The sequence below is a fragment of the Lepisma saccharinum genome, chromosome 1 (genome assembly GCF_977018435.1).
Source record: "Lepisma saccharinum chromosome 1, izLepSacc3.1, whole genome shotgun sequence".
Lineage (NCBI taxonomy): Eukaryota > Metazoa > Arthropoda > Insecta > Zygentoma > Lepismatidae > Lepisma > Lepisma saccharinum.
Window position 1 is genome coordinate 11,302,388 of NC_139229.1, and position 24,144 is coordinate 11,326,531.

Below are 24,144 nucleotides of genomic sequence, written 5' to 3' on the forward strand. Positions count from 1 at the left end.
GCGACACCGAAAACTATGGGTTTCATACTAATGTCGGTCGTTTTACATGTCACCCCATTCCCACCCCAACCCCCAGGTGTGTTTTGAGTTGAACTGCATTGGGAGTGTCCCTATTCATCTAATCGACCCAGAAATCTATGGATTCCCCACTAATATCGCTCGTTTTCGATTATTTTTTTCATGTCACCCCTTTCCACCCACCCCTCCCCTAGGGGTGTCTTGTAGTTAAATGGCATTGGGAGTATCCCTATTCATCTTAGCGACCCCGAAAACTGTTGATTCCCCACTAATATCGGTCGTTTTCGATTATTTTTTCCCCACTAATATCGGTCGTTTTTTATTATTTTTACATGTCACCCCCTCTCCACCACCACCCCTAGGGGTGCCAGAGGTGTCTTACCCCCACAGTATTTCTTTCCAGACTGCAAGTGATATGTGTTTCAAGTTTGGTTAAAATTGCTCCAGGCGTTCGAGAGTTATGCCGGAACAAACACACACACACATACATCCATTTTTATATATTAGATATGTAGACTATATATAAGGGGGGAAAGAAGTGAATAACAAAGAGAGATAAATATTACAATGTGGCAGAGAGAGAGAAATAAGAGAATGTGGGGAGAGAGAGAGGGGGGAATGAGAAATATGATCATGAAAAAAAAATTGAGTTAGAAAATGTAAAATAAATAAATGTATGTGATTGGGTTACAGAGAGAGAATGGAAAAATGACGAAATAAGCTAGAGAGAGAGAGAGAGTAACGGAGTAAACGAGACACAAAACGGAAGAGAAAAAGAAATAATTGACAACAGAGAAAATGAAGTAGATTCTGGGACAGGAAAAGCGAAAATTCAAAGTAAGAAAGCACAGAAATATGGAAAGAGAATACAAATATAAGAAGCAATAATAGGCTTTTCACATGCCATTGGGAATCAAGTAACGCTGATCCTCCCTATCCCCCCCCCCCGCCATGAGCTTATTTAATGTTGCGTAATACTCGTAGAACGTGGAGCCTTTCTGGTATCGATTGCGCTCAGATTTCAGCGACGCTTTGGCGTTGAAGAGAACTTTCCAGACGAACCTAGAGCCTCTGTCTGCAAGCATCATACGGGGCGGCAACAGGTGAGTTGGAAACAGTCGCATTTTCATGTACAGTCACGGACATTTCTGGCTCTAATTACACCCTTGAATTTCAATGGCATCCTTATAATCCAGAAGGGTCCAGAGTTTTTTCAAATTTCTTTTTATTTTTTTCGCGGGCAAGGAAACTAGTAATTGTATCTCGGCAACTTTCGAGTAATGAACTTACTTGCAGCAGTACAATGAACAACATTATAGATTGCTAATTAAAAAATAGAAATGTTACAGTAACGTTGCATAAATTGTTGCAAGTAAATATTTTGGGTGACATTTTTTCTATTTTACGTTGAATTCTCTGGCCTCTATATCTTCATATTTAAACGCATGAAATTTATTATAACTTTCCACTGGCGTACCAAGGGGGGAACTGATGAGGCTACAGCCCCACCCGAAATTTTGATAAAAACAAAATTTTCAAATGAATTCGGGGAAAAACAAAGTCGTAAATGCAAACTTCACTTAAAAAAGAACCCCCGATTTGTCTTGGAACAACTTCTAAAATTAAGGTTTAAAATCGTAATTACGAAATATGTTATGGCAGGGCTCGAAAAATCTTGACTACCAGGTCGCCATGGCGGCTAAAAATTTCAGCCTGGCGACTGTGATCTTATGCTGTAATATGTACGAAATTTTGATGATTCTAAGTTCAAATTGGAGTACAGCGTAAGTTAGCAAATGATTTTTTTAAAAAAAAATCAACGTTGTGAACATTCAAGAGAGTCAGTAATAATTTCTTACTCTTTGTCTCCCTATACCCCATTTCCTTTTTTCTCGAATGATTTAGCGATGTTTTGAATACCGTGATTCTCAGCTTCATATACATATACAACAAAAGTAGCACAACCCAAATTTGAAAATATATATCATGAAAACCGTAAGAGATATTTACACTGGGTTTTCTGTATTATAAAGTTTCATCCATTGAGATATTTTTCAATGCTTAAAATTATCAGTTTTCTTCATACAGAAAATTTAGATAAATTAATAACTGTCGGAAGGCAGCGTTAAAAATTATCCAGAAATGCACTTTTGAATGAGAAAAATACGTAAGAAATTATGGAAGGGTCATAATTAGATGTCTGATGACTGATGCCATGTCAATCTGTCATTTGCGACCAATATTGGTCATGTGCAACATTTGATGGATTTTTTTATTGGCGATTTTATGGGTTGAGTGAAAAAGTGCCAATTTTGGGACATGTATGGCTATGCAAGCAGGTCGAAATATTGTCAACAGACGCACGCCACATGTGCCTAAGTATCGGCAATACATTTACGTGAAAAATCATAAACCAAGATTTTGTGCCGAAATTGGACTCTTGAGAGAATCCTAGTCTGCCTCTGGTTACACTGAATTCTCTTCGCTCACTTTCGACGCTACTATGCCTGTTCTTTTAATTGATTCAGCATGGCGTATTCTTCGAGCAGCGCGTGTGCATTGCTGAAGAGTATTTTGCTACTCATTCTTACACTCATGTGCAAGAGGTTTCCCTGCTTCTGCTGTACTTCACAAAGCACTTGTTCTACGACTAGTCAAACACCAACAAATGATCCCACAAATTGTTAAGAGTTGGTATTATTATTGAAGATTAGGCACACACTGGAGATGTACTACGTAGAAATTTTCAGCAAAAATGCAGGCTCGACCAGGACTCGAACCTGGGTCTCTGGCATACAGTACGATTTCTCTAACCACTGAGCTACTGAGCCGGCCTGGCCTCGCCTGATATCTCGCTGTCGCTGTTTTACCTGCGTGGAATCGTCTCTGCCAGTGCTACCGCAACGGGATCTGTTGCCCTTGAAACACAGTAGACTTCGACATTGCCTGAATCCTCCCAGCGTAGAGATGTTAATGCATTTTTCGCTGAAAATTTCTACGTAGTACATTTCCTGTGTGTGCCTGATCTTCAATAATTATCATCTCTACGCTGGATGTACGTACATTGAAGTGTACCAGCGCAAATAAAAACTTTGAGTTCCTTTGTACAAAACTGGGACAAGAAAGTTAATTAACTATATAGATTTGTGTATTTTTGTATACCTCTAACCCGAACACGCTGTATTATAAACGTGGGACTGAATTTCTAAGGAGAATGAATTCATTTATCTGCCGAAGAAAGTGCGTGAAGATTTGCGCTTGCCAAAGCTTATTGAGTATCCTTGCATATAGACAACCCGTTAATGTTTACTGTTGATTTGGTTGCATATCAACAAGGCAGGTTTCCACTGTAGCAGTGGATCTCAACCTTCGTGAGTCTGCTGCCCGGTAAATTCGTTGTTTTTTTTAAGTCGATGCACCGATCTCAACAATTTTGCTCGTAAATGGCTCTCTAACCTTTTTTAACTGTATACGTTAATTAAAATAACCCCTTGAAATTTATGCCGTAATTTATTTATTAAAGTACAAAGACTATTAGTTTGGTAATATCACAGATAAATGTAATAGGTTGAAATTTGCTTGAAATTTACCAGTGTCATCTGCTGTTTGCTAGTTTGACCAGAAGTGAAAGCGGGCGCCTCCAAGCGGAGGATATACGAAATTCTTGCATGCGCTCTTTTAAAAATGCACGAGTTTGCTGCCTGAGATCAATGTCTGCCTATTACCTTTGTCTGTGGTAATATCTAGGCTTGTTGACATAAAATTTGGTTTAAATTCGTGGACAACGAATGAATTTAATGGAATCTTTAAGTCTCCTCTGGCCAATGTCATTAATTTGCTAAGCGATGAATTTCATTGGCATGTTCCATTTCCTCTTATCGCAGGTGAACTCGAACGAAAGGTGAACTTTCCAGGTGGTTGCCAGCTTGGGCTCCAAGTCGAAAACTTCAGAATCTCTCGCGGCCAGAATCACTAGGGCCCAGTACCGGCCCTAACAGTGTTTTCGAAAAAGGATTTGGCTTTTACAGAACTGGCGTTGGGAAAAAAATACAAAAATGAAAAGAATTCCAAAAACGAAAAGGCCTTTGGGTTCGTCCAATTATTGCAATCTGCAAAACACAATGCGGGTTTTATGCCCTGTACCCTCGCCTAATGGAGAACGACAGCAAGTTTCTCAAGAATTTTCGAATGTCACTCTCAACTTTTGAAAGCATACCGAAGAAAAATTAACCTTGAGTAAAGGGAAGAAACACGAAATTCCGTGAGGGTATTTCTCATAGGGAAAAGCCCGTTGTTTATCTAGGGCAAGAAAAATTCAATTAGGCTATATAATGTTTGTTTATTATTATCCTTGAAACATACAAAATAATAAAACGAAAATAACTATATAGTTTACAAATAGCTTGAAAATGTTCAAATTATCAAAGAAACTACTTCTGCTTTTCAAAATTATCACAAATGCCTAGATAAGGTATAAACTAACGAATGGTATAATACAGCATTTACGTATTTATACACCCGCACAAGGTTCACTTCGGTCAAACATTCTTTCCAATTGATCATGAACGGGCCGTGAGCTGAGCATTACTAGAGCGTAGATGTGAATCAAGCCTTACTTATCACCAAAACAGAACTTTACTAGTAATATGGTGAGTGGTTAAGGTGGCGAACTCGTGTTCTGGATATCGCAGAAAACCCTGTGGGCTGCCATCCTAACATGTTTATCCATGGTTTCCCTCATTCAGGCGGCAAATGCTGGGATTGTTCATTTGACGAAAACCAAGATTCCTCTCTTCGCGTGGGGCCTCTCCGATGGCGTAGTGTCTTCATCGCCTTGTAATCAGAACGTCGATACCCGGTTGAGGCACATAGTGGTTCGGATCCCACTTTAAACTGTAGGTCCAGCTCTGTTTAGCCTATCTGTGCATAAAGTGGACTTGCAACAAAAAATTAACTCATCTCTTCATTACCATTCACAGCGCACTACGACGCCAAGGTCCCGGGTGCGAATCCAGGCCGGGGCATGGGTATTATTTGTGAGTGTCCATCATATCACTGATCCTCATCGTCGCGATTAGTCAAAAACGGCAGAAAAGCGAAGTAAAATAAACCAAATCAAATAGTTCTCTCGCTTCCTCGTTGTGATTATCTAGGGGTACAAATAAGCGTCGTTAAACAGAAAACGATTCCATTAAGGTATATTTCACGTCCATGTTACAAGCGATACGCGACATACCGCATGGCATTTGAGTAATACGCCACTTGAAATCGAACTTGAAGAAACAAATTAAACCATTTACACAGGAATGTAGCGATATGCATATCACTTGTGTACTACTCGGAGCGAGACATTTTAAATTTAGCGTGCAACGTGTAAACACGTTTGCGCATGCGACAGTTGAAACAGCATTTCATATTGAAACTACCATCAAATAAGCCCTTCCACAATTTTGCATCAGAGTTGAAAACAGAATTCTTCCTTCCATATCTGAAGAATCAGGAAAGATGACAAAATCTCACGAACTGGCAAATGACACACACTTGCCAAAAATTGAAACATAATTGTCGTTAACACGAAATGCAACTGTGTTACGACGCAGATTTTCTTTTCAGAAGATGTTTTCGCAGCGATTATGTATATTTAATTATTGCCGTGTCTGCTGATTACAAATGGAGATGGTTGCTAATGCAGGTTTGTTTTCTTTATATTATTTTATTTTATTTATTTTATTTTATATTCTTTGCATATCCAATATTACAGAATTTGGATTGAATCATTGGAAACTTAATCCATAAGGGCAATAAAATATGAATTTGCAAGGCTATAATTTTCTTTCAAACTTTTGATTCCCTCAGTCGAATTTGCTCTGAACAACTCTCCAGTTTCATGAAGACGTGAAAATGTTCCTGCATGCGATGGATGATGCAACTTCTCTGCTTGGTAAATAATCCGTCTTTTCATTGGCTTCTTTACGTCACAAGGTCTTACGAGGTATGTGTTGAGAACATGATTCATAGGTAGGTGTGTGAAATTTGAATACGTGAAGCTTGGTGTATGCCACTGGTGTATTCCCATTTTATTGGTATTGTGTGAATGACTTCGAGGCAGAGGCGGCGATTAGGAGGAGCGGGGGCAGTTACCCCCACTTTTTGCCACTTATGCATCCGCACTATACTAAACCTTATATACCAAGGGAAAGTAAACTGTCTTTGCCCCCCCCCCTCCGCCCCACTTGTTTTACCTTGCCCACCTAGTTTTGGAACCCAATCGCCGCCACTACGTTCTAGATGGTTCTAGGATTTAGCAAACTTGAAATAAATGTTCCCAAGTTCGAATCTTGGATAAGGTATTAAAGTTTCCTGGTGTTTGCCTGTACATTAATTTACCATTCATGGTGACGAATAACGTAGAGATGTAGAACAATTACAAGCTACTATTTTAGAAACAACAATTATTTTTGTAGAGGCATGTTTCTCAAAGGTTCGAATTCTACATTGTCCCTTTTTATATTTCATTAATTCACCATTTGTCCTCGTCGTTGCGATTAAACTAGAGACATAGAAAGTGACATAAAATAACAAAAAAAACTAAAATTTTAGAAAAAATAATTACTCAGATCTTGAACACTTGCCTTGCAAGTTTCATGTTAACTTGCAGCAAGCCTTGAGACTTATCGTGCAAGTTAGCTGCAGGTTACAGTTAGAACTTACTGCACTTTCAAATGTTGGTAATTAGTACCTTTGCTTTCAATTTGCTGTAAATTTGCAGACTTGCTCTGAAATTTTCCTACAAGTTCACGCAAATTTAATGTGTACTTGAGGTAAGTCTACCTTGCTATCTGGGGTATAGGTGTGTTTCTCTCGTAAAAGTTATCTAAAAACTGAGCACTTTTTCAAGAGCCGTCAATTTCACTAATATTGGAGTAGTTATGAATGGGATTAATTCATGAATTAAAATTAATGGGAAGGCCGGCACAGATTGCTATTTTGCACTCTTCAGTGTCTACGGGGGAAATCCCCTTTTCTAAAATCCTTACCTGAGAGTAAAGAAAGGGGTGTAAAAAGTCCATTGAGAAAGGTTGAAAGTGCAGGTTGTAAAGGACCCTGCACATAACATACACGACACATTAAAAAGGTAACGACACACTCAAATGAACTGAATTTGTTGTGATTGAACATATTTGTTCTTCTTCCTCACAGCTTGATTATATCATGATTATACATAATATGAAACAGCTGAACTGTTGTGATCTCTCTTTTTTTTTAAGCTGCTTGCAGGAATGTTGTGATTGAGCTGTTTGATATCAAGCTGTGAGGAAGAACAAATATGTTCAATGGCTCAATCATAACAGAATTAAGCACAAAATAATGATTTGTTTTTCATTCCAGATGAAAGCAGGTGATTTAAAAACCACAGATTTGAAAGCTAAGTTCAATTTGAAAACTGAAGTGGCCGCAACGGTGCTTCTATGTTCTGTCGTTTGTGGACAAATGGTTATCGGAAGAGAGATGTTCTTAGACTTCCTTTGGTGGTTGCTGAGGACCATATTTACTCTTGAAAACAGAAGAGTAACGCAGGGAGACAAAGAGGTCGATGCACACGGTTTAGCAGCAGATATTGGGAAGAGACCTGCAGGGACTAACTTGTACCCAAACTGTGATGTTTCAATTTGGTTAAGATCATGCAAGCAAGAAGTAATAGAGCCAATTGAAGGAGTTGTCAGTGGTAAGTGCATTTCACCATATTGCAGTAGTTTGGATATCTTATAGTCACTGTTCAAATCGAAAGAGGTATTCAAAGAATTTAACCCTTTCTGGATTTTTCTCTGCTTCTGTATTTCTAAATTCATGTGCGGTAGTTAGTTAGCGCACCAGATTTGCAGTAAAATCACAGCCTTATTGTAGGTTCAGGATCCCCAGCATAGGCAGAAAGAAATTTGTTCATCTGAAGCCGAGAACTAGTGTTAGAATGAGTATAAGTAAAAAGCACTAGACAATGGATAATGTCCAATTAATATTCCATTAACTCACAAACTGTTGATAGCAGCTTCCTGTTATTTTCATTGCAATCGGCAACTCAAAATGTTGTTTTGCTCAGATCTACTGTAGTTGCCTGCAGGTAGGCTGGAGTCAAGTTCTCTCATTGTTTCTTGTAGTCTCTCTGGGGTGACACCCATTACTGTGTCTCTCATCTTTCCCTTCACTTCTTCAATGTTAGACACTTAACGTGAACACACTATAACCTGATGCCTTCTTGTGAAGTTCCTTTGTGTTTGGATAACAGATTCTGCCTTGATAAACTGTGCTACACATTGTGCATTGCTACAACTACCCCAAGCATTTAGCAATGCAATGCGAATCACTGCAAGTTGCTATTCTCAACAGTTAATTATTGATTACTTAAATCCATCAGACTTCTGGAACACCCTATGACACTAACCAAAGCAATCTGGAACCTTCCAGCTCCCCACATCCTCCCTTCCTGGCACCCATCTCTCAATGTCAATGTGCATCTTCCAAGTTCTCAGAAGTGCAATTTCATTATATTAACATGAGGAAGAGTCTCATTAAAACAATAATATTATGCAAATACATTGCCAAGCTGTTCATAAACAAATGGATAGGTGCAACTTGCAAACGGTGGAGTTGCAAGACCTTCTTTTGTGGGTGTGCCACTATATGTCTGTCAAAAATTTAGGTGGCGTCATTTTCAAAAAAAAAAAATCTCTATATATAAGCGTACTCATCATTACCTACACATTGTCATTTATGTTTATCGTTAATTTTTTTATTACATTTCGAAAGTGTGGGGCAGACTAATTTTTGGGTGGGCTTTGGCCCTCTCTGACCCACCCTTGCCACCACCCCTGTTTGGAAAGTTGTATTTTCTATGACATACTTATCTTTCCTATTTCACAGGTTCTATACCATCATGGCTGAAAGGGACATTGTTGAGGAATGGGCCAGGAAAGCTTTCGTTCGGTGATACTGAGTTCAAGCATTTATTTGATGGTTCAGCTCTATTACATAGGTATGGATAATGCAACTTTCTCATATGACAAGGTAGTATTCAAAAAGACTGTAAATTCTTTCATTGTTTAATGTTCTTATGTAGCTATTTTTATTATAATAATAATAATTCAGTTGGCACTGCCATAGGCATTGTAGGGTTCAAATGATATTAGTAAGGTGTAGTTTACAGTGACCCTTTTCCATTTTGAATTATGGGAACGTAGTCTGCGGTACAGCAAATTGGTTCAAATGATTAGAGATGATAGAACATATCCTCAGAGGTGCTTCATTTTCAACATAATTAAATATTCTGAGCACTGGTTGAAATATATATCAAAACAAGAATCGATTTTCCAAATATATACATGTAACATGAAGGCAAAAAGATTAAGACAGGAAAATTTTGATTTTTGGCTAATCACAACGATTAGGATAGAGATGAAATTGATGAAGAGACAATCGCAATCAACACCCATGCAGGCTGGAATTCCAATCCAGTAAACCTGGCATCATAGGATGTTGTAGTTGTGCTAACCACTCTGCCATGGAGGTTGGCCAAAGGCAGGATAAGAAGAGTGACATATAAATTAACTGTTTTGTCATTTACATATCATTCGGATTTGACCAGAACTTTTACAAAGATGGTTTAAATTTTACAGGATTCTTATGTAAGTACTATTACACTGGTAGATATACACATTACTGAGTGTACTTTTCAATGGATGACTAACACAGAGAATATTTGAAGAATTTTCAAGAAATTACATGATTTGCGAGAATATCATGCAGCCCCCCTGTCCCCAACAACTGTGCACATAGTGTAATATCTTCCAATTGTGGAAAGAAATACTTAATTTGAATTGTCTGCTCATCTAATGAAAATCTATTACAGGTATTCTTTCAGTGGTGGAAGGATTACGTACCAAAACCGATTTCTTCAGTCCCAAACCTTCAGACGTAACATGGCAGCTCAACGCATTGTGGTTACGGAGTTTGGCACAACAGCAGTCCCAGATCCATGCCAGACGATTTTTCAAAGGTACAAACAAATGAAAACTTATTTTAATTCTACCTTATATAATCATGCATTTCGGGGCCTGTTAGGAAATGTGAGACCATGAGTAAACTATATCCATGATGTTAAAGTTGTTTTTTGAAAATTAAAAAAAAAATTAACAACTTTCACGTTTCACACAAAAATATAACATTATTGTTTTTTCATCAAGTAACTATTAATATTTTATACACCCAGCTCAACCATTATTCTGCCAATGCTGTGTGTGTGTTTAAAATATTGTTCCATGTTCTGTCCGTCCCACACTGTGGCTGCACAGTCTAAGGCATAATGCTTCGGGCTCCAGCTGTGGGATGCGTGCAGATTCGAGTTTCCTGGCAACTTTTCTCCTGAGAATTTGGCCTGTGTATGGGAGTGGTGACCACCCACCATCGTGAGGAAATTGGGAAGTTAAAAATGAGTAGGTTAACCCAGTCATGGAAACCTACAACAATGACAACAATGACTGGGGGTTCATCGTGCTGACCACACATCACCCCATAACTGGTTGTATCATCTCCCACCTCTGCACGTGGGAGTGACCCTTCCCTCTCTCAGGCTGTTGGACTACAAGTCATTTACTTTGTTGTTGATCCATGTTCTGTCCATTAAACAAAATTCATTCATACTTCTCAATGTGGAAAATACTATTTCAACTTCATGTTATAATTGCACAGACTATTCATCAAATTTACCTGTATTTGAATCACATATAAAAATGTTGTTAGAAGGTTGATTGATTTATTTCGTCCATGAATCACATTGTTTGCATTTACATGCAGTGATATCGAACATGTCGATTTATATTTACAGTATCATAGATATTTTAATATCATAGACATCCACTTTTTCAGTGGGACGTTCCCCCAAATGTAAAATTCTGCCATTTTTGAATTTATTTTATTTCATTATTTTGTTATTATTTAGCATTACTTTTCTACCACTTTTGGCTAATCACGATGATAAAGGTGAGTGATGATATGATGAAATTGATGACAGGACAGTCACAAAGAACACCCATGCCGGTATTCTAACCTGGAACATAGCACACTGTGCTAACCACTCCTCCAAAGAGGTTGGCTATATTAATTTTTTATGTTCAGAACAATTTATAAATTTATATTGTGAATATGTTTTGTTTGTATCATGAATACACACATTCAATACATGAACTCTGTTGTGTTCAGTTTTAACATTTGAATAATCACTAATGAAATTTTTAATCTTTTGCAGTGTGGCTTCCATATTTAGATCAGAGGATTTATCTGATAATGCCATGATTTCCATTTACCCTATTGATGATGCATTTTATGCCTTCACGGAAGCTCCTTACATCCACAGGATAAATCCAGAAACACTGGAAACTTTAGATCGGGTAAAATAATGTTTCGAACTTACATTTACAATTTATACTTGAACTCAGGTTAGATATTTTGAAAATTTATATCATCTCTGCATATTTATCGTACTTGTTGCTGTGATTTATTTTATGTTGCTTTTCTGCCAATTTTGGCTAATTGCAAAGATCACGATGAGTGATGATATGATGAAATTGGTGAAGGAACACTCACAAAGAGCACCCATGCCCAGGGTAGGGCTTGAACTTGGGACCATTGGCATCATAATGCTGAGCTAACCACTCTGCCATGGAGGTTGGGTTATCTTTCCTGAACCTGTAGCTAATGACTTGTTGTCATTATCATAAATCCAACTTTTTATATCTGTTTACAGGTTGATGTGTCAGAGCATGTCGCCATAGTAAACCACTCCTCGCATCCTCATATAACAGAAGATGGCACTGTTTACAATGTGGGCTTGCAAATATCTATGGCAGGAACTAAATATTGCATTGTAAAATTTCCATCCAAAAAGAGCACAGAAAGAGGTAAAATAGTTTGAATTAATTTTTAAACATTTGGCTGCACATTGCTCATTTTGCTTTCAGGATTGGTAGAGATATCATGGAATTATGTAGACTTTTCAATTCTAGTGTTATTGTAGTCTCTATGATTCTAGAAATAAATTCCTGTAATCTATATACTCCACTTTCAATTGAGGAGAAATACTGCTAAAAGTTAAAGTGCACATCATATTGTATTTTGTGGAATAATGAAATTAGTTTCACTGCTAATTTATTGAAAATCATGAAATTGACATACCAAGAGACTGTTCTTTATTCTCATTGAAGTTTTTGTCTAGAATTCTAGAGGAATTTTTAGGCAACTTAGGAACATTATTGGGAAGGATGGAGAATAATGATTTGCCACTACACCTAAGTTCCTAACCTTTTTTTTAAAACTAATGTACTTGTATTTTTGTTCTTATTTTTAGTCCAATGCAAAAACTTTACTAACAATCATGGAAATATTTACCCTTATTCATTTTGCCTAATTTTAAGAGAAAAATCAACAAGTAATCAACTGGTGAAGTACTTTTATTCATCCATTCATTGTTTTATTTTCAGAAAACCTTTACGATACTAGTTTTAACAAAGCAAGCATTATTGCATCATTGAATTCCCGTTGGCGAATGCATCCTTCTTATATGCACACTTTTGGAATTACTGAAAACTACTTTGTGATTCTAGAGCAGCCATTGTGCATATCCATTCCTGCTGTTGTGAAAAACAAAATCACATCCAAACCCATGGCTGCTAATTTAAAGTGGCACGAGAATGAGGAGGTGAGGGCTATACTGGTTTCTTGGTGAAAAAATAATAAAAATATTTAACAGTACATTGCAATTTGCATTTGCCTTTATGGTGAAAATATTTACTTAATCAGATTTTATTTATTTCTAATTTTCTGCAGCACAATTAAAATTATTTCTTAGTAAAATATATATATATATATATATATATATATATATATATATATATATATATATATATATATTCATGTATTGTATTATGTAATGAATGTGAAGTGATGTAATATCTTGCAGTAGTTAACTATGCTTAGTTCTGCAGAAGCAGTGGACAAATACATATGGGTTAGGACTAAGCCGCGTGTCAGGCTAAGTTTGCAGCAGGTTTTATGTATCAATCCGCGCGGGAACTGAGCACAGAATCTTCCGTGCCAGTCCTGCCTCAACCGCCGAGCTGCTTACATCGCAGACACTGAGAAAATCCACAGTATTGCCAACCGCACAACACATCAAAACCCGCATGCATGTCAAGCGGAATATATTTGTGTTTCTTTTTGTCTCCTGAAACATAACATTTTAGAAGTACTTTCGGCGCATAAATTATTTAAAAAAATGTGTCATTACTTAATATAAATGCGAAATATCTTCGAAACATGAGAGTATTTTTCCCAGGGGGACAAACAAGTCACATTTCCCCCAAAAGAGTGTAGTTCCCTAATAACATTGCTTAAATTTGAATTTATTGTGTTAATGCAATAATTAACACATATTATTGTGGCTAAAATGAAATTATATGTGTGAAATACATAATTTTTGGTTGACTTTCATTTTCCAGGGAAGGGATTGGCCCCATTGCCCCCCCTTCCGGACGCCCATGAGCATGTGTGTATATTTCGAGCACGCAAAAATAAAAATAAACAAAGATATAAGTAAACAACGACAGGCCCTCTTGAATTTAATGACAAATTATTGTTTTTGGTTTATAAAAAAATACGTTTATGAAAACCTTTGTTACTGTAAGACACACGCACTTCAAGTTATACCAGCAAAAAAAAAAAGTATGATTTGTTATTGTGGATATATACAATCAGGTGCATTGTCTGCTGCTATTATTCCGGTTACAATTTATGAATCACTTCACTAAACCAGGATTCAACTCTTGGTCTGTCCATTTCTTGCTAATCATCCATCTCTTTCCTTGCACGGAACAGTAAATATATGCGCCTTCAACAAAGACGTCATTGCCGTCAGTGGGTGAAACAATAAGCCTCCCCCTTCCCCTCTCCCTTTCTCGTCGGTTTCTTCAGCCCTGGCGGTGGTTTTGCATGGTGATATATATATATAAAAAAAAATCAATATAACGCCCACGCCCCTCCCAGAGTTAAAGCACGTCTGCTCCAAATAATAAACATGTTTCTTCTCACGGGGATATCTTTTAATACCGGGGACATTCTTTTGTAGTCAAACAACAAACAATCGTTTCCTCTTCCTAAACTCAAACCGCAAATCATTCAACACCCGGGATACAGTTCGTGCGCCCATTGACGGAAAATCACCTCACGCCCTGTTTTACTTTGATCTTGTTTCCGTAAGGAGGATTATGCATTTTAAACAACTTGCTTGATTTGAAGAGCTTTTCCCTTCGGATGAAGCCCACAATAACACTCGCTGAACAGGAGACCTTGCTTGATTCAGCCATTCTCGCCGCTGTATAGCACGATTATTAATCACAATAAACATAGGGTTAAAATAGTGGGATGTGCAACACTGGTATCACGGATTCCACGTGCTCTGCAATGTATTCAGTCTTGCTCGACTCGCACTTGGGCTTCAGGGATTCCTCAGCTCAATACAAACTCCAGTTGGCGAATCTGCGGATCCAAGTTCGTCTGCACAGTGATTGCAACCGATCAAGTCCACACCTGCTAATGGATGTATTATTTTGTCTGTATTTTACAAATTAAATAACTGTTTTCTTGCAAGTATGCAGTTGTGTCGGAATAGAACCCGTCTCAGTGGAACTATATTCTTGTGCGCACGTTTGGATCTACATATGCGAAAACCTGCTGCAAGGTTAACCTGACGCTTGGGTTAGATATATTCAAATTTGTAAAATTTTATTCTCTGTTTTCATCCGTATATTACATAAAATGTACATTAATTCTTTTGTTTAATATTATCCATTGCACAAACATTTACTAGAGTGATACCACACTGCTAGAAATGTGCAAAATTTGTTGCAACTAAATCTCCCATAATCTCCTGTAAATTCAATGCCGAGTTGGAAATCTCCTTTAAATTCGTGGTCGAACGTTGGTCACCATAAGTCCAGTACTCATGCTTGGCCATCAAGGCAATTCATATGTTTTAGGAATGTACTCATAATGCAATTATAGATGTGTTATCTTGTTTGAGAAATTAATTTCAAACTCAGTGGTGCTTCTTTCTTCTTACAAATAGCAATTCTCTTCTTTTTCCTTTAATTTCCAGACAGAGATACACCTTCTGTCAAGGCAAGATGGGTCTCATGTAGCATCGTACAGAGCAAAAGCCTTCTTCTTCCTTCACATAATCAACTGTTATGAAAATCGTAATGAAGTAATTGTTGACATTTGCTGCTACAAGGATTCTTCAATGCTGAACTGCATGTATATCGAGGCTCTAAAGGTATCTTACTTGATAATCCAAATCTTTGCATTTGTCAGTGTATCTGCAGTCATAATGGAGTTATTATGTAGAAACTGTACATATTTTAGGCTTTAGCGATTGTTTGGTTATTTATTTATTTCATCCACTAAATCATACATAGTACAGTCACGGACACTGCCAGCTTGTAACGACTCCATTGAAATTCAATGTATTCATTACAAGCCGGCAGTGTCTGTGACTGTGCAATGATATGGGACAAGACAAAATTTATAGTTCTGATAGTTTTTAACATTCATTACTATACACCCTTACATTAATTTTAACATAGTGGAAACATGTAAAGTTACAGTTACTACATTTATTAAATGTGTAAACAATATTTTCTTATCTGTTTTTGGACTCTGGTGTGTTACAAAGTTGCTAATATTTGATGACAATAATGGAGAAAATAACAAACATAAAAAATGTAAATGACAATAAAAGTTACACTTTATGCACAAGTTCCATTTCTAAATAGGCATATTAATGAAAAATTTGAGTAATGCAAAATTAGAAGAAAGGATGGATCATGTCATTTTTTCATTTCTTACTAAATTCATGGGCCAAGAAGCCTTCAGTTTTGTGAAATAATTGATCCAATCTGCTTTAACATTTTTCAAAATTTAAATATGTTGTTAGTTCTATTGTATAGGTGTCTTATTCATTCTTTTGCCTTGGAGGTACGAATTAAACTGACATGTAGTAAGTTCTGATTCCTTATGATACTTGAGAGTACATCGATTTTATATTTTTGAGGGAACTGTTAAGGAATTTTTAAAATTTTTAACCAGCATGGAAATGTGTTAATCCAGAAATGTGAAATTTTGGCTCCGCTGTAGCTCAGCATGAAAATGCAAGAATATTTTTGTCTGTTTATTTCAGTCAGCACCCTGGAACCCCAATTATGCAGGAATGTTTCGTGGCAGGCCATTAAGATTTGTGCTGCCTCTTTCTGCACAGTTTGATTCAAAAGATGACATTAAGAAGTCAGTGGGAACAAAAGATAAGCTTTTTGTTACTCCAGAAATCCTCTGTGACATTGGCTGTGAGACTCCTCGTGTATATTATGAAAGCTATTGTGGGAAGAAATATAGATATTTTTATGCTATTTCCTCAGATGTAGATGCAGATAATCCTGGAACAGTAAGTTACCTTCAAGTTTTTTTAAAAATATATTATCAATTGTTCAAAACATTCACAATATTTAATATGTCCTCATTGTATATTTCATGAAATTAGTGTGATAAATTTTACCAAACTAACACATAGATTTTTTTTAATATTAATTTTCCGGTATTGTACGAGGGATGATCGAAAAAAAAGGTTACAAAGCCTATTATGGCATATGTGTTAGACATAGCTGGAAGATCAACACACCTGATGATGGACGGCAGTCAACACTAGTCCTCGATGTAATCACCTTTTTTGTTCAAGCACTTATCACAACGGTAGATGAGGTTTTCCATACCGGTTGCACAGAAATCCACGTCAAGTTCTCGTAGCCACCGTGAGCAGCTCTTTTGACATCATCACATGTCAGATAATGGTGGCCAGGCAACCAAATGGTAGTCCCAGCTCATCTGATATTGAGCGTAATGTTTTTCTTCTGTCCTCACAAATACACTCATCCACAAGAGCACAGTTCACATCAGTGGTTGAGGTACTGGGCCTACCACTGTGTCCAGGGTTGTCATTAACAATACTGGTCCGTCCTTCTTTGAAGGCATGACACCACTTCGCTACATGTTGCCTTGAAATTGTCCCCTCCCCATATACCTCCACAATCTGCCTATGAATGTCAGCAGGTGTAGTGTTTTTGGCCCACAGGAACCGCACCACTGCCCTCACTTCTACTCTTGACCAATTTTCTAGACGAGTCACCATTTTAAATGTCCGCTTCTCGGGTATACATGGTCAGAATCCGAAGTCCTCAAACTCGCAACAAGACAAACATGTCTTTAATTTACACATAAATGTTTGTTACGTTACAGTGAATAAAACAAAAGTTATATGCTTTGCAACCTTTTTTTTCCGATCATCCCGCGTAAATTTATTTGTTTGAATCTTGGCATTATCAAAAGATGTACTATTGCACTGGAAACATTACCATAAATGACCTTTCTAGTCAACAGTATTTGTGAATTTTAATTCAAATCTCTCTCTCTCTCTCTCTCTCTCTCTCTCTCTCTCTCTCTCTCTCTCTCTCTCTCTCTCTCTCTCTCTCTCTCTCTCTCTCCCTCCCTCCCTCCCTTTACTAAAATTCACAGCACAACTGGTTCTTGTTGATTGCTTTACTTTTCTAAGCTACGAGTATAGCAGCTAATATTTTTCAGAATCCATATTTCTTCCATCAGAAACAAAATTTCAATTCTTATTCTAGATTGAGGGGATATTATTGAAGATAAATAATGTTCATGTAATGATGACCAGTACCTTGACATCATGCTGATTTTTCATGTTCCTGTGCAACATGAAATTTAATTTGATAAAGTTTTTATTTCTTCCTGATCTCTTATAGTTTGACCGTAAACAAAAACTTTGTCCATCTTCCCTTCCAGCCTTTCATCTCTGACCATAAGGAAGCATGCTCCTCTCTGCCCCTTCCCTCCATGCATAAGTACGATTCACAGGACACATGTCCTTTGGCTGTGTTCCCACTTAGTATTAGACAAACATGGCCACTTGCTATTTTAAGTGTTTGGCATATTCTTATGGAACGAGCTGATTTTAATTTCCTCGTTCAAACTTTTAATTCTCCCAACTGTTTATTATCAATGTTGGGAGGAGATGACAATATTTTAACAAGTGTTTTAAGGTTTTTAGGGAACTGGCCTGTTACACTGTCTCTGAAGAAGTTTTTACCCTCTCCTTATCATTTTAATGTGTCTTATGGAAGGTCCCTTTATTCCTTTGTACCTTTAGACTTTCTCAAGTGATTCCTTACATCCCTTTTTTATCTCTTAAGTGCTATGAGGAGTGCAAAATGTATCCAAAAATTGTAACTCATCGATTCATTCATTCTTGACAACATCGAAGTTCTTGTCACCACAGTTGTGCTACCGTAAACAGAGGTTTTTACCAGGCATAGTAGGAATCTGGTAAAAATTAAGCATGTGGAAACTACAGAGAAGTTTGGGAAGGGGAAATGAAGAAAGATTTTCCAAGGTTGATGAGGGGAATGCAGTTGAAGACATCTAAGACAGGCCTAGTGAATCTGCTGTTTTTGTGAAAGAGTGCTCGCGTATACATGCGTTGACCCAAGAGCAAGCACCGGCATGGGCGTTGGGAGGAGGGGGTGGAATGGGTCGGTGAACCCCCCCTGGAAATTGACATCATTCATTTAAAGATACAAGAAATCCGAAAGTTTGTTACTCTTATTGTTAAGAACAGAAATAAAGTTAATTTTAGTTAGTATTCGAACAGAATCAGTGGCGTACGCAAGGGGGGGGGGGGTTACCGGGTTTAAACCCCCCCCTTGAGCTTTTGAAATATTATGGAAAATGCTGTAGAAAAAATTAAAAATGGCTAATTTATCACAGTCAAAGATCTGCGACAGTAATAATAATAATAATAATAATAATTTGAATTATTATTCCCATGCAGCATGAAGAAAAACACAACATTCCAAACACAATCTAAGCGGCCGCAAAGTTCAATTTTGCAATTTTTTTTTTGCCAAAAGTCGCGCAGTGACTCTCGCGAGAATTGTGAAAATTCCTTGCTTCGTCGCAGTGTGCCGACCTCATTGCAAACGTTCTTCATTTCACATCCCCTTGTGAACTCTCAAGTGATGCTGAGTCTACATCCACATCATTAAATAATGTTGAAGAAGTGCTTTGTGAATCACCTAGAAGTGATAAATGTGTTGGAATGTCTATAAACTTACTTTTCAACGAAAACATAGACTCAGTGGAATTTGGCAACATGTATTCTCGTGCTTCATCATCATCATCATCCTGGGCGAGTTCCATAGGTAAAGGTAATGTAAATTCCCCCGTGCATATAGCACCGTGCCATGTGGTGGGCCCCGAAGATTCTCGATCTCGAACTATTTTGCAGGTGATGTGATCAGCACCATGCTCCGGTAGCCTTCATCCCCCAGGGTTGCTCTCAGGTACCCATTGCTATGAGGCTGGGTGCGGAGACAAGGCTGGATAAATTCCAACCAATTCCGGGAATCGAACCCGGATATCCCAAGAAGTTGTCAGACTAGACCAGCGCGGCTCCTTGAATGAGTTTCATATTTCGATTATTTCAATAAATTTAATATATTTGCTTGTTTTTATGGATTTTCTTCACACTTAAAATGTCTCACTTATCATATACAACCGTTGACTAGACAATTATTTTGTAACAAAGAAACAAATGAAATGTAATTTTGTTGTATTTCTTTCATAAATAGCAGCTGCATTAGTAGTAATTATTAGTAGTAATTAAACTAATTAATTAATTAATTAATTATAATAATTATTAATTTATTATTATTATTATTATTAATTAAAGTATAATAAAACAATGGTAATGTGTATTTGTAGAAAGTTTTCTAAATAACACCCCCCTTGATGAAATCCTGCGTACGCTGCTACTGAACAGAATAATCAAAGTAAAAATGGCATAGGATCGAAAACATTGAGTGAAAAATACAGAACCAAGGTTATATTCTACCATTTCATCCAAAGAACAATTGGTTCCACAGTTTTCAAAATTCTAATAATTACAGTTGGTGAGAGGTCACACAACGAACTTTATGAAAAACAATTCCACCTAACATATAAAGCCTTTTCTTGAACGAGACATGCAAAAGTTAATATCAAAATGCATTTCAGATACTAACTGCATAAATTGCAAAAGAAATAATGGAAAATAGTTGTTCTGTTATTCACTCGTTTCATGGATAGTCTCTCCCCATTTATATAATAATAATAATAATTATTATTATTTTGAATACAATTTATTTTTGTTAGTTCATAATATTTATTATTGTATAATAATATTTATAAGCGTGGTAATAATAGTACTTATTACTTTTCTACTATTGAACTTTTATCATTTGCCCGACACCCCCTGCAAAAATTTGTGGCGACTCGCATGAGCACCGGTGTTGTATAGTTGTTGATTGATTGATTGATTTAGTTTATTTTACTTCGCGTTTTGTGCCTCTTGGCTAATTTGCGAAGATGGGGATGAGTGATGAAATGATGAAATTGATGAATGGACATTCACAAACAACCAAGCCCGACCAGGATTCGAACCCGGGACCCTTGGCGTCGCAGTGCGATGTGCTAACCACTCGGCCACAGGGTCGGGCTGTTGTATAGTTGTAAGAGGGGCTGTAAGAAAGGAGTGACAGAGACAAGAGCTTTGTCGGTCGCCATTGGTAAGGTAAAGTTCCCTGTGCATATAGCACTGTGCCATGAAGCACCTTTAGCGGATGTGATCAGCACCATACCCTGGTCGCCTTTACCTCCCAGGGTTGCCCCCAGGTACCCATTGTTTCGAGGCTGGGTGAGACCCAGAGCCACTTTATGTGGGAACAAGACTGGAAAAATTCCAACCTTAGATCGGTCCCCCCGGAATTGAACCAGGGTCTACAGCATGACAGTCGGACACTCTACCAACTAGACAAACGTGGCAAACCTCTTGCCATCTGATTCATGAGCAAGTTTGCAGTGTGGCATTGCAATCCTGGCAGAAGAAACAGGAGGTGGTTTTGTGAAAAGGGGAGTGACTTACCCTGCAATATTTTTAGGTTTCAGAACAAGTGACTCCCTCACTCTTGCCCTTGCAGGTGGGAAGATTGCACGTGGGAAAGAGCTCTAGAATACTTTTATGATGTAATTTTGAGTGCAAGCTATATTTTTATTTAATATTTTCATGTAATACAACTTTAAACATTTTTCAGCTGATCAAAGTGGACACCAAAATGCGAACGTATAGTACATGGTGTGAGGACAACGTCTATGCTAGTGAGCCTGTCTTTATACCATCTCCTGAGCCAAAAGTAAGTGTTCGTAGCTTTTACAATACTCCAATATTTTGGAATTAATGAATGTGAGAAAGTTTTTATGGGGTGTAAATGTAAATTTTCAGTCTTTATTAATCAGGTGTTCGTGGAGAAATTTATGGATGGGGCAAAATCTGGGGAGGGTGTTTGCATGCATATATGTTCTCCACACTTAAAGCGTTAAAACGAAAGATACAGTATTATTCTGTGTAATGCACAATGCTGAACCATTATAATTCTTGTTCATTCATTTACACCAAAATTATACATGGGAAATTTACTTTTTGATATTCTATAACACACAATTTTATGTTTCTTAAGCTGTCTATAGAACAAACGTTTTTCTCTTGCAGTGTGAAGATGATGGCTTGGTGGTCTCTGCTTTGATCTGGGGAAAAGGTCTGGAAAACAAAGCAGGAGTTCTTATCCTGGATGCCAGATCGTGGGCAGAAATTGGAAGAGCGGAGTTTATAACACCCAGCCCTGTCCCTAAATGTTTGCATGGATGGTTTGCTGCACTTCAATAGTGCAGAGTTTCCTTATGTATATCAATATAAATGAATCGGTGAGACCAAGAAGGGAAAGATTCCATTCGACCTTACTTTCGGGAAATCAAAAAAAACAACTCATAGCAACCAAAACTAAAAGCCGGATGAAGAAACTTACAATTACAAACTTATTCATCATAACCATAGTACCAATATTCAATAAGTGGTTTGTTTTTAAAACCTTTATTTTAGTTCTGATATGTATTCAAAGTATTCAGCCCATTTTATTCAAAAAGTGGAATCTTTCCCTTCTTGGTCTCACCGGTTCAAATATATGTTTTAAAGAAAAACTAAGGTTTTTTTTTAGCATGCAATTTTAATTTGACATCAGCGCTTAAAGGGGAAAGTGTTAGGTGGAGGGGAAGTGTTTGGTCGAGCCTTGAGGTTAACTGGGGGAATGCTCCTATGGTGGTGCAACGAGACAGCTTGGGAGATGCTTTCTGTTAATTTTGCTAGCTGGGAGGAAACCATCCCCCACCCCACCCCCTCACTTCAAGCACTGTTTGATATTACCTTATCCATTGTCTATTTTTTATTTATCTATTGTAACACCATGCTTCAAGAGAATACCTCTTCTTAAGACAATTAAAATTGCGTGCTAACCGAGAACTATTATCAATAGTATTCAGATAGGTTTCAAACTCAGCATAAAGTTTAAATAATTTAAAAGATTTTATTTAGAAAACATATCTAGATTGAAAGGAATGTAAAAAAAAGATACATGTTATAAACACGTTTCTGATTCAGAGTAAGAATGTAAAGGAATAATTTGTAGAAACAAATATGTGATATATTGACTATATTTATTTTTACCAGTTCTTGACTACACATGCTACTATGTAAATTGGATTTACATTATTTAATTTAAATGTGCATTTTTTCTGTATGTATGTACAGTCACGGACACTGCCAGCTTGTAACAATTCCATTGAAAGTCAATGTATTTATTATAAGCCGGCAGTGTCCGTGTCTCTACATGTATATGTATGCATGCACATAATAAAAAATATTTTTGAATGACTGCTTTTTATTCTTCTTCTAAAGGAAGATATAACTTCCAAACATATGTGCCAACGTAAATGGGGTAACGTACTTTCCGACCCCTCTCTCCAAATTCCTCAAGCAAACGTATTGTGTCTTGAAGTGATTCTCTAATCTAAAAAGGGAACCATGAAGGAGTTATACTAAGAATGTGAATTTTCCAAGCATCCATAAAATGGGTATAATCTCAGCATCTTAACCCCAAGTGGGTAATTTTCAAATTCCAAATCTCTTCCTTTGGGTAATTTTAAAAATTCAATTTCAAAAATTCTTCGAAGTGCATCTTCTATACTCAAACAAGATGAAAGACTCCTCTTGCTACTTCGAGCCATCGTTGTAAAATGCAAGACTTCAAATTGCAAGAAGTCAGGGGGTCCCAGGTTCGAATTCCAGCCTGAGCATGGGTGAGTGCCCCTTGATAAATTTCATCATCACTCATCCTTATCATTGCAATTAGCCAAAAGTGACAGAAAAGTGACCTAAAGAACCTAATTGAATCACTCAATCAAGAAAAATGCTCATGCGGCTCCTGAATTGGCACACACCTCGGCTCCGAGAACAGATTATGTACTATATTATATACAAGTGAATGATAAACACAGCTAGCAGAGTGCCAACGTGGAAGCACCATCTTCATCTCGATTGTTGATGGCAAGTTAAATACTCTGGATATTCTGAAGAGTGAGATCTCATTACAGAAATGTTAACTAACTCGATATAAAAAGATGCAGGTCCGTAGCTCATCATACGCAGAAGGATTAAACCAGAGAATGTCGAGGATGGATATATCCGTTGAACCCACTGTAGATAACAAGTGGGCATATCTGACATGACCACTTAAAGGGATAAGAAGGCTGAAGTAGCTGTCTCTTTCACCAAAGAGGCGGAGTATGTTCTCTTGCTCGGAAACAGTGCGTTCTCTCAGCCATAGGCAGAGTGTAACTCAGTTGCAAGACCGGGATCACCAAAATAATTAATAATTATACTAATAAACTGATGTATCCATAGGCATAACTTGGGAGGTCAAGGTGGAACACTTGCCCCATCAAAATTTACAAGTTAGGTTACTTTTGTTAACCTCCTGGAACATAAAGAGCAAAGTAATAGTCATATTTGCAATTTAACAAGCAATC

The 24,144-nt window shown here is 37.3% G+C and overlaps 1 protein-coding gene across 1 annotated transcript; it reads left to right on the plus strand.

The window, feature by feature from the left end:
- The first annotated feature begins 1,081 nt into the window (after positions 1-1,081).
- On the plus strand, positions 1,082-22,872 carry LOC145992743 (carotenoid isomerooxygenase-like). The gene is made up of 11 exons (XM_083129132.1): positions 1,082-1,121; positions 7,408-7,744; positions 8,938-9,049; positions 9,923-10,069; positions 11,318-11,459; positions 11,816-11,969; positions 12,549-12,766; positions 15,221-15,397; positions 16,301-16,561; positions 21,321-21,419; positions 21,776-22,872. Exons 2-11 carry the CDS (start codon positions 7,408-7,410, stop codon positions 21,947-21,949), a joined length of 1,821 nt encoding a protein of 606 aa, XP_082985258.1. The 5' UTR covers positions 1,082-1,121; the 3' UTR covers positions 21,950-22,872.
- Positions 22,873-24,144: the final 1,272 nt, after the last annotated feature.

What these genes read in the sequence shown, in the direction of transcription:
- LOC145992743 (XM_083129132.1), top strand. Translation starts at nt 7,408, where the DNA reads ATGAAAGCAGGTGATTTAAAAACCACAGATTTGAAAGCTAAGTTCAAT. An exon ending in CACTGGAAACTTTAGATCGG is followed by an intron (nt 11,460 to 11,815) that starts GTAAAATAATGT and finishes ATCTGTTTACAG; the next exon opens with GTTGATGTGTCAGAGCATGT. An exon ending in TGTATATCGAGGCTCTAAAG is followed by an intron (nt 15,398 to 16,300) that starts GTATCTTACTTG and finishes TGTTTATTTCAG; the next exon opens with TCAGCACCCTGGAACCCCAA.